This window comes from Belonocnema kinseyi, chromosome 8 (genome assembly GCF_010883055.1).
Source record: "Belonocnema kinseyi isolate 2016_QV_RU_SX_M_011 chromosome 8, B_treatae_v1, whole genome shotgun sequence".
NCBI classification, from domain to species: domain Eukaryota; kingdom Metazoa; phylum Arthropoda; class Insecta; order Hymenoptera; family Cynipidae; genus Belonocnema; species Belonocnema kinseyi.
In genome coordinates this window covers 111461233-111472705 of record NC_046664.1, presented here as the reverse complement: position 1 = coordinate 111472705, position 11473 = coordinate 111461233, and the positions used below count along the sequence as shown (strand labels likewise).

The following is an 11473-nucleotide window of genomic DNA, read 5'->3' as shown; positions in this document are numbered from 1 at the left end:
GGTACTTTATAGAAGCTCCATTCGGTTCCTTCGGTCCGCCAGGGAAACATATTGCAATTAGAATTCAACTAATCAAAAACATACAGAGTGATATTTTGCCTGCAGATAATCAGAAAGTGTTTACAGAAAATAGTTCATTTAATACTTTTGTTCTTCCATTTTTTATTGAATTTTTAAAACTATTGAACTTATATTGAAAAAGTTTAAAATTCATTCTATTTCCCGTATGCCATTTAAAATCGATTCAGTGATAAATTTTTGCAAAGATCCTTTACATAATTTTGAATCAAATATGTATTTAAAATCTTACCTTTTCAAAATATGCTAAGAACGTGCATAAACTTTTAAGAATGTGATTAAAAGAAAAGCATTTAGTTATAATTTAAAAATAAAATAAATTTTTGAGCTGAAGCTATGATTAAAATAACATTTCACCTAATAAGTACCATTTTCAAATATTTTGTACTTGATAAATATAAAGCTGATTACCTAAAAAAGGAATAACGATTGATATTTAATAGTGTTATTATTTAGTCCTCATATTTATTAAGTAATGTAAGGCAATTGAATTTCGAGGTTGGAGTTTCAGTTAAACAGTGTTAATTAATTAATAAGCTAGTGTTTTGCATATTTTAAATTCCTGAATATATCTTAGCTAAAAAATAATAATTATTTTAAAAGTATTTTATAATTTCCAAAAATATTCAATAATTGGATAATATATTTCAAAAACTCGGAATTTCAAACTATAAGAACGAGATTAGAGGGTCTTAGAAAAATACTCTCCAATAACTCGAAAATTTATGTCTTGAATTATAGTTTATATAAAACATCTTCTCTAATATGTTGTGCATTTTTCTCCAGATAAAAATCAGAATGGTTTTCGCACACTCTTTGAAAAAAGATGTTTCCGTATATAATATAGTACATGAGTTAAAAAATAAGTACTCATACAAAATGTAGGTCATTCTTTGGAATTGTTTGTTGTCGAAAATATAATGGTACGTGTTTTAGGACATTCCGTATTAATATAGATGTACGAATTGATTTTCTTATACAGAACACAGGTATCGTAGAAACTCACGCGCATAGTGTACTTTCGTAGATTTGTTTCTTTTGAGATAACTTACATCCACAATCACCATCGCTCTTGTTAATTCCACGAATGATTTTCTACATAATCGCTTAACGATCGCTTGTTATTTATTGACTAGTGGTGAGAGTAGTTAACTAATACATACCAGGAGAAATACGACATTTCTGATGAGTTAAAAAACTACTTTCTCACTTCTTGAGTAACAGAAAAGTACTAACTTTCCAAACTTATAATCTTATCGCTTTTTTATATTAAATATCGAATATCTTAAAAGTAGGCGTCGATAATCGGAAACTGGCCAACAAATTTTTCCAGAACACTGAATAAATCTAATTTTGGTTCAATTTATTTCAATTTAATTCTGTTTTCATTAAGTTTTTAAAGAATTGAGTACTGATTTATATAATATTTACATTTAAATTTGCGAATATACATTGAAAATCATTCGTAACAATTCTAGACAAGTTTCTTGGTCAGTAAAACTCAGGTCGCCAATTTTCAGGAGCAGACCAAATAAATTCAGGCACGTCGTTGGCGATCAATTAAATTTCATGATATGTTAGCAGATTAATGTTGGAAGTCCTGAGAAGTTCTCTCAAATAGCTGCATCAAATTTTCCAATAAAAATAGGTAAGTATATTGAACTATGACTATTATTTAATGTGGAACATGAAACGTTCTTGTACCATTTTTAATTTTTTAGGTATTTTTTTAAATATACTGCAAGTTAAACTTGAATCTAATTATATAACATAATATCTTAAACTAGCATAAAGTTCTAAACAAAGACTCGATGGTTAAGACGATGACTGGAGAGACGTGTTCGCATCTTGGAAACTCCCAACATACAAAGTCCAACCTTAATTAGTTCTGTAATTCTAATTGTGTGAGAGATGGACAAACTCCCTGATGCTCTATTATAACACATATTTAGCAATTTACGTACAAATAAAATTGCAGGTGATACCTTTCTGTAAAATTACAATAAGTCACCTCATGCGATTTTGCGTTTAAACATAGAACTTGACAACGTCACACAAGTGGGCTAAAAAAACTGCCTCCGAACAAATAAGTTCGATTTTTATTCAATTTAAACGTTTTTTTCAGAAATTAAACCTAATTAAATAGTGCATAATTCTGCAGATTTAACAAAATGGCTTTTAAAAATTTGTATATAAAAAAATAATTTTTTTTTTGCAAGAGCACCATTTTGTTAAAAATATTATATTTATTTAGGTTGATCGTACAGAAAAGAACGAAATAGTTGGCTATTCACATCGCTATTTCGGTACGCGTATTAAATAATGGTCAAAATATGAATTTTTCTTCAATTTGTTCAATTAATTATCAAAACTTGTGCATTTTTATCCAATTCCTAAATAAAGATAATTACACTTACATTTTTTTCAAAAAAATATTAGTCTGAAGCAGCAAAAAGTAGAAATTCTGGTCACACTTTTTCACTAAGTTATTAAAAATTAAAAATAAAAATTTTTTGTTTCTATAATTTCAGTGATCGTTGTTTTTAAAGAGTTTCTCACTAATTATGATTATTTCGATATTAATATAAACAAATTTAAGGCCGCTTGTCTAAAATTACCTTACACAGATCTGTGAACAATTTAATTAGCTTCATTCAAAAGAAAAACATGTAAGTTAAATCCAAATTTTCGAATGTAGACTGATTTGTTCGGAGACTCTTTCTGTCCAACTACTCATTAGTGCGATTCTTAAATACTGCAGCAACAAACATTTATAAAGTCGTGACATTAAAATTATGAAATAAAAAAAACTGTTGAATTAAACAAATTTTCACTGAATGGATAGAAAAGTTAATCGAAAATTAATTTATTATTCGTCATCAACTGAGTATACGTCCTCACCATCGTGTCGCGTCGTCTGTCTTCTTTTTTGCGAGAAAGAAACCCACTCCAACCGTCTATCTAGTTAAAAACGTATACAAACTTGCACAACTTTCGTATTTATTATCGATTTACTCTGAATCAGATAGTTATCGGATGTCTGTCATTCAAAAAACAATATCTCCTATCCTTACAACTATGCTTATAATTAGTACTCACTTTACATTGTTAATAGTTAAGAGATTCGTATTGGCACTGTACTTTTGTCGTTTGTCTTATTGCTCCGAGCAAAGAATAAAGCAAAAGTTAAAATATCAAAAAATAAAATAAAAATGAAAAGTACAGCAAATGAAAAAGGAGCAAGTAAAATGAAAATTAATGAAATATAAAAATTAATGAAACAAAAAAATTACCGACAAATAAAATCTATGCAGATCGTTTCCAGACGGTGCGGTACCACAAGAATCTCTCTTCCACCACTTTGGCTCAAAACTCTTTGTACAAAATTCCAATCGCTACGCGCTTCGAACTGATTGCTAGATTCTGCTGAAATATTAATTAGTATTCTTATTCTTCCGAAGTTGATCCTATAGTGCTTCTACTCAAGGCCAATAAACATAAATATAGTGCAATTAGTATTTGAATCAGAAGTAATTTTCACACTACAAATAAAACATTAAGTCTTTCGATTTATTTCAAGCGCACTTTGATAAAGAAAGTGTAATAATCTTTTCGGACGCTGAAACGACATAAATACAATTCTTGAGTTTTAAATACTAAAAGGGCTTCCTCACTGCGAGGACGTTTTTGTCGCATCTTTAAGATCCTCAACAATTGGGAGTTGACCAATTTATCTCCACATTCTTCAGATGGATAAGAATACGACGACGATAAAAGCTTAATAAGAATCTATCGCCCTGCTGATTCGCTTCAATGTTTTGTTAATCGTAAAGATTTCGTTAGCTGGACGAATGGCGAATGGTCTTTTTATAAATATATACTTCAATTGAAGATGATGCCATTTTTTGCATATCCAAATACATAGTAGAGTTCACATTTTTCGCAGGATCCTAGACCCCTGTATCATTTTTATCGAAATTCTTAATCCACACTATATATGAGGTATATCTATCCTAATGCTGAGGAAAAGACCATTTTTTTTAAAACCCAGCTCGTTGCTGATTCCAACTAAGATTTTTGCTTTTCAGTGAAACACATCTCCATCGTGATACCTGTGTTGGCACTGCTCCGACGAAATCTGGACGAGTCGTTTTCTCGTGGCTTGCGTCTGCCTAAGTGTCTCTCAACCCATTTTAGCATTGTTAAAACAGAATCTGTACTGGGTAAACGTCGCTCGGCAGATGTGCGTATAATATGAGAGGAAGCCACGCGGAATGTTGCTGCCATACCTTTTAATGCCTGAGAACAAATTGATTATTGTTTAATTTCCGCTCTTAGTAAGGTCTCCAAATTTCAAATTCAGAAATTTACAAATTCAAGTTTCAACAAATGTTCTTTAAAGCTAAAGATACTCTTCCAAGTATTTTAATCCCAAAATGAAAATAACCGATTTGACACAGTTTCAAAATTAGAATTTCATGGTCTTAAGATCCTTAACTTGACACTTGAAAAATTCTAGGTAAAAATTCGACAGACATTCAAAAGCTTTTAAAATGTCTAAAAACCGACCAAAAATTAACTATTAGTGCTAAAAGTGGCGGTTCAGGCTAAGTGAGGTATAACCTTATCTATAACTATTTTTTCTAAATGGTGCGCAAAGTGCTTCAGTCCGGTCGACGGTGAGAGCATTATATTGATGCATAACCACGTAAAATTATATAGTTATTTTGTATACAATGCATAAAATTACTTATGTGCAGTTTAGAGAAAAGGTCTTTGTGCACAGGCAGAATTACGTACAAAGTATTTTAATTATTTTAGAATTACACTGCTCTCACGATAGATTTCCTTTTGACTAAAGACTTCACAGTAAAAAGAAACTAATTCAAAAGTATTGTTGTGAATTAACACGTTTCAATTCGCCCGAATTCTGCTGTCTCATTTGTTGTAACGAACTGAACCAGCGCGAATTGAATGCGTGCCAATTCGCCTTAATTCGTGGTCAAGGACATTTCGAAAAAAAAATTAATAAAAATTGCATCCCTCGGGTCTCAGGTCCAGAGAACGACCACTGAGCTACGTGACTCAATAATATCCCTGGACTAAGAAGAGCATTGAAGTAGATTATATGGCATTAAAAATGTTGTCCACTTTAATGAATTTATTCAACCCGCAAAAAAATTAAGGAAATTAAGTAGCTTATTTGTGATGTCACTGTTTTAATGCCATTGAATGCAGTTGAATTACCGTATCAGTTGAATGCCATGCAATGCTTTCAGTGATCGGAGGCATATAATGGAACCAATACCGTTCAATGGTGTTGAATTATCAAATCAGTCAAATGCCGTTTAATTCTTTTTTCGACCAGATACATCACATATAATCCATGCATTTAAGTTCCATTAAACATATTTACAACAGATCCTATATGCCCTGCGCTGGCGGATATTGGTGAATTAAAGCTTCACTTAAAATATCGCGGGTTAAAACGAATTGGAGGACACTGAAATTAATTCGTGTTGACACATTCAAATGAATAAGATCCCCTAAGAATGTTCACTGAATTCAGTCGAATAGGATAATTGAAGACTACATTACCCTTTAGAAATTCACACGAATTCACAATCAACTCCAATTCCAGATTGTCGTAAAGCAAGATTTATGGGGGCTTCTGGCGAATTCTTCTCAATTCGCCTCAATGATTTTTTTACATTCTCATTCCAGAGAATGTAATGTAATCGTCCAAATTTTCAATCTCTTGGTTTTAACGGATCTTTACGTTTCGGCGCGCACAGAATCCGAAAATCATTAAATTTTGTCGGTGTCAGTGTGTACGTCTGTCTGTATGTCTGTATGTATGGTTACCTGAATGTTGTAGCCACGCTAAATTTTGAAGAATTTGTCCAATCGAGTCCGCATTTGATACACTTCTGAAGGTCCCCAAAATAAAGGGTAAGTTCGTTAATCAGATATTTCGAACCAAAATTTAAAAATTGAGTGCATTTTCAAAATTTTGAAATTTTTGTTGTATTTTTTTCATAGATCCAAACATTTTCACTAGATACCAAATATACTGTTAAAATATTTTAGCTGCATTTTTCGATAGGCTTACATTTTTAAAAATTAGACCCTGTATAATCTAATATATATATATATATATACTTAAAAAAGGAAAAAGGATTAAACAACCAAAATCGGGTCCTATCAGGATCGGGAAAAATAAAATGTGAACATTATTTTGTAATATCTGAATAAGCAATGCCAAACCAAGGTGCACACAAAAATAAATTGTAATAGGAATTTGATATAATAGTTTTTAACATATAATATAGAAAAATTCGCATTGTGGTCTGTGCTCAAATGTGGAGGGTAATGCAAAGACCGAGCGCGGAGCGCGAGATAAGTATATTATCGAGCGCGAAGCGCGAGAATGAACAGCCCATTCAGGCCATTTAGGCCAACCCGGAAACCGGCCCTACCTAGCAAGAGCAGTGTACTTTATACATTTATTCAGGGTGCCCTAGCGGACCGATTGAACGCAATTGTTATGCCGCAACCAGCCCCCTGCCTTGGCCGTATATATGTATGTCAAAGTAGTTTTCTTATGATCCGAGGGCGGGGGATGTTGGTCAAACGAATCCAACAGATGGCACCACAAAAATTAGGTCTGAGTTTTGCATTCAATTGCATTAAGAGAATGCTAAAATAATTAAAAACTTGATGCTGTTTGCAAATAAACGGACGAAAAATATGAAAAAATTAGAGTAATTATTACTAATTATTAAAAAAAAAGAAAAAGTAATGAAAATATGTAGTTTAATATGAATAAAATTTAATTTTGAGATAAATCTTGAAACAGTTCGAACTTGATATTTCTATGATTTATTGTGCTTATATTATTGATTTTATTATTTGTCTAATTTACAAAAAAATACTTATTGTTAAAATTGAGGAGTTCTGGACAAGAAGGCGACAGACGCTCGAGAACGAGTAAAAGTATTGTCCACGCTGTGAAGTGAGGTATCAAAAGTGAAATTTGAAATTTGAAATAAACCAAAAATATAGTAATATAGCTCTTGAAAAATGAACTTGAGTCGTCATTTACAGTTTTTCTCTCGGGCTGCAAATTTTCCAGTAAACAAATAAAAACGGACTTTTTTTATCGAAAAAACCTTGTTTTTTCTCATTCAACTCGCCGTAAATAATTCGTTCATCAATGAATTAACAAGTTTCTTTTTGAGATTTATTCGTGACACTCTAGCGGAGGCTACAGTGTCCAAAAAGGGTCAAACTTTAATTTCCAATGTTTTTTTTTAATCCGAATGAAAAACCACGTTTTTAGAACTTCAAATTAAAAAAGTGAGCGAGGAAGTTTGAGCCACGACAAACTTCAAGTGAACGAATTTTCCACCAATGTATTGCCTAGCTTTTTGGAAAATCTCAATTCGATTAGATTTTTAGTTCCATCATGACAGCGAGTTTACTACAAGCTCGCGACGCGACACCACATGATCTTTCAGGGGACGCCGCCGGAACGCTGACGAGTGCGAGCGAGTGGACAAAATAAAGGATGGGCAAGGACGATGTTTCAGGCTTCAGGCGGCGTCCACTGCAAAATCCTGTGATGTCGCGTCGCGAGCTCGTAATAAACTCGCTATAATTATGGAACTGAAAATCTAATTGAGTTGAGATTTTCTAAAAAGTTGGCCAATATGTTGGCGGAAAATTCGTTTGCTTGAAATTTGTCGTAGCTCAAACTTCCTCGCTCACTTTTTTAATGTGAAAGTCTAAAAACCTGGTTTTTCATTCGGATTAAAAAAAAAAACATTAGAATTTAACTTTTGACCCTTTTTGGAATAAATCTCAAAAAGAAACTTGTTAATTCGTTGATGAACAAATTATTTACGTCGAGTTGAATGAGAAAAAGACAAGGTTTTTTCAATAAAAAAAAGTCCGTTTTTATTTCTTTACTGGAAAATTTGCAGCCCGAGAGAAAAACTGTAAATGGAGAATCAAGTTCATTTTTCAAGAGCTATCTTAACTATATTTTTGGTTTTTTTCAAATTACGAATTTCACTTTTGATACCTGACGTCACAGCCTGGACAATACTTTTACTCGTTTTCGAGTACCTGTCGCCTTCTTGTCCAGAACTCCTCAAATATACTCTGTTCCCCGCGAGAAGATCCTCTGGAACGACCAATTTTAGTTTTCTTCGCGCAGCCCATTGAACCTCTTCAAATTCATTAGAAACTATTTTCTTTAATTAATTTACGACACTGGCTTTATGTTTTCTACTACTTATCTGTTTGCTAACCAAACTCAGTGTGGATAAGGTTACCTCAGCAGGGGTCTTTTGTCCACAGCAGGTCAAAGTAATGAAATGTACAGAATTTAAATTTTGCAATTAGCGATATGAAAATAGCATGATTCGCATCTACGAATTTTTCCGATTCCAATAATACATTGCTTTCCTAGGAAAGTTGAAAATTTGAAGAAGTTTAATTGAAGAAACTTTAGCTCAATATGCAATTGGATTTTTATTGATTCCCCAATTTTTTAACTGTATGGACAAATAACATATCGTTGGAATTGGAATAAGTGGCACGTTCTGATTCTTTTACTTTGAGGTGGGTGATTACAGAATTAAAAATTTTCAACTTTTTAATTTATGTCCAATATCGAACAAAGGACCCTTTATGAATGGCATGACGGCCACTATCATAAGTATAACAACGCACCGATTCCCCAACTACTACCAACGGTTACGGGCCCGACCAGGGGGGGGGGTCGTTTCTGCCACCCCGCTATGATGACCTTTTCATTGTCATGAGATTTAAAGCTGTCTTAATAACTAAATTCCAGAAGACCTGACTCAAATCAATTCTAATTAGCTGAATCATTTTTTCTAATATAATTATAAGAAATTGACAAAAGTTCATCATAATCGGTCAATATTTCCAGTAATTAAGTAAATCTTTAAGTGCATGCAAAATCTCCCCCTCCCCAAACAAAGTAAGAAGACAGATTAAGAAAAGTGATAGAACGTCTAGTGATGCCCAAGGGTGAATTGATCCCAGACTTCCAACGAGATTTACGATTTTAGGGGGCTTACGGCTTGTAACATGTCACTCCTGAATGATAAATTACATCTATTAGTTTTGGACGATGTGCAAGATTGGTGTTTGCCAATTTATGATAAATAGAATAGAAAAAGTAGAAATAGACAAAATTATTTTTTTATAGATCCTAAAATTACATTCAAAACTTTTACTTCATACTACTATCGGCGAGAAAACTGTAGGCATCTGCCTTTGAAGCTTAACAAGTCAGTCAAAAAAAATGCTAGCGCAACAAAAAAATACTCATATAAAAGCTGAAATTGTTCTACGTAAATGAGCTTCAAGATGTTTATGTAAAAAAATTTTGCGCTTTGCAGACTGAAAAATGTGAAAAAAAGGTAAGGATTTTCGGGTACATTTAAGAACAGTCAAATTTAGAGCATTATTTCTCATACAAGGGGCGATGGGAAAAATTTGAAAAAATTCATGAGTATGAGGAAAACTGTTATGAACCAGTTGTAGTTGAGAAATATAAAAAATAATAACAATTGTTGCTTAAAAGTACAAAGATGTGGAACTATATAATCTTCAGTTCTAATACAGATATTCAAGCGATTCAAACTGCAAACTGTAATGGATAGGCTCTGTATTTATTTGAAATCACCCGCCCCTTGTATAAGAAATAATGCTCTAAACTTGACTGTTCTTAAATGTACCCAAAAATCCTTACTTTTTTTTACATTTTTCAGTCTGTTTAGCACAAAAGGTTTTTTACATAAACTTCTTCAATCTCATTAACGTAGAACACTTTCAGCTTTTAAATTACTATTTTTTTTTTGCTAGCATTTTTTTTACTGAGTTGTTAAGCTTCAAAGTCAGATGGCTATAGTTTTCTCGCCGATAGTATTATTATTATTATTATTACACCATTAAGCCATTTCCCTTTCGGGGTAGGCGTGACTCACTCGGCAAGGGAAAGCAGTAGTGTGTGGAAGGGATAGAGATTTTTCAGATTGATCCAGAATTCTCGTGCTATTTAAGTAAATAACACGTTCGTTCCGCAACACTGCTCCGACCCAGGTTGCTGATCAATCTCTCTAGCAATCACCCCAAGCGAAGAAACTCACGAAGTCGTTATGTAAGGTTCCCCACTTCGGTCCATTAATAGCCAAGGTCTTTATCTCAGGCGTCATTCACTCTACTGACACTCTTTTTATTAACTATTTGCCGCCATACTTTCCTGTCCTGGCATACTTGTCTAGTTTCTTTTATGTCCATGCATTTTTTCATGCAGGCTCTTGTGTTTCTGTGACTTCTCATGTCTCTTCTAAGTAGGGTCTCATTCACACATTCTAACCATTCTTTCCGCGGTCTACCTCTGGGCACGTTGCCATTTACTTTACCTTGATACACTTGTTTCGTTAGTCGTTCATTTGGCATTCTCTCAACATGTCCGAACCATCTTAACCGATTTCTTTCCCATGTGTCTACTAGCGTCTCTTCTGCACCACATTCTTTTAGAATTATCTCGTTACTTACTTTATCCATTAGGGATTTCCCGCTTATTATGCGCATGAATCTCATGTCAATTGTGTTAATTTTACTCTTATCTTTTTCTTGATATGTCCATGTCTCGCTACCGTATAGTAAAGTCGGTACAAATATAGAATTATGTATTGCCATTTTAGCTTTATTTGATATATTTTTACTTCGGATAGGGGACCTGCTCTACCAATAACCTTCTTACCTTCATTTATTCGTCTATCTAATTCCTCATCTATCTTCCCGTCCCTAGTAAATAAGCTACCAAGGTATACGAACTTATCAACTTGTTCAATTCTCTCATCATTTAAAAAAATATTGCATAGCGTTTTCTCACTCTTTCGTTCGAACACCATAGTTTTTGTTTTATTTGCGTTAATTTTGAGGCCCATGCTCTTCATGCTTGCATCTAGTTTATTCAACATTCTTTGTAGGTGTTCGATAGACTCTGCCATAACAACCTTATCATCTGCGAACGCTAACCCTCGTACCCTTACTGTCTCGAGATCCACACCCTCTTCGCCGAAGAGAGCCATTCTTAAACACTTGTCCATAAATAATATAAATAACCATGAAGGCATAACGCATCCTTGTCTAACTCCTTGAATAATATCGAAACAATCACTCAGTTTCCCATTCACTCTTACACTCGCTCAGTGATCCCAGATCTGAAATGAGACGTGGTCCAAATCTATGACACGTCTGTGTCCGTGTGAATATGGTAGGAGACGATATAAATGCCTGGGTTGCACGCGCAACCCATTTCTCCTCTTCTGAATTTGAAAACTCGAAG

The 11473-nt window shown here is 33.3% G+C and overlaps 1 protein-coding gene across 5 annotated transcripts in view; it reads right to left on the bottom strand.

The window, feature by feature from the left end:
• Positions 1-789: 789 nt before the first annotated feature.
• Positions 790-11473, bottom strand: part of LOC117177884 (alpha,alpha-trehalose-phosphate synthase [UDP-forming]) — a 285945-nt gene continuing 275261 nt past the window's right edge. For 4 of the 5 annotated variants that reach the window (XM_033368945.1, XM_033368946.1, XM_033368947.1 and 1 more), the window contains one exon: positions 790-4377. In XM_033368945.1, the coding sequence (XP_033224836.1) occupies positions 4147-4377 (231 nt within the window). In that variant the 3' untranslated portion in view covers positions 790-4146. The remainder of the gene's footprint in view (positions 4378-11473) is intronic. The other variant, XM_033368944.1, reaches the window with a different exon arrangement.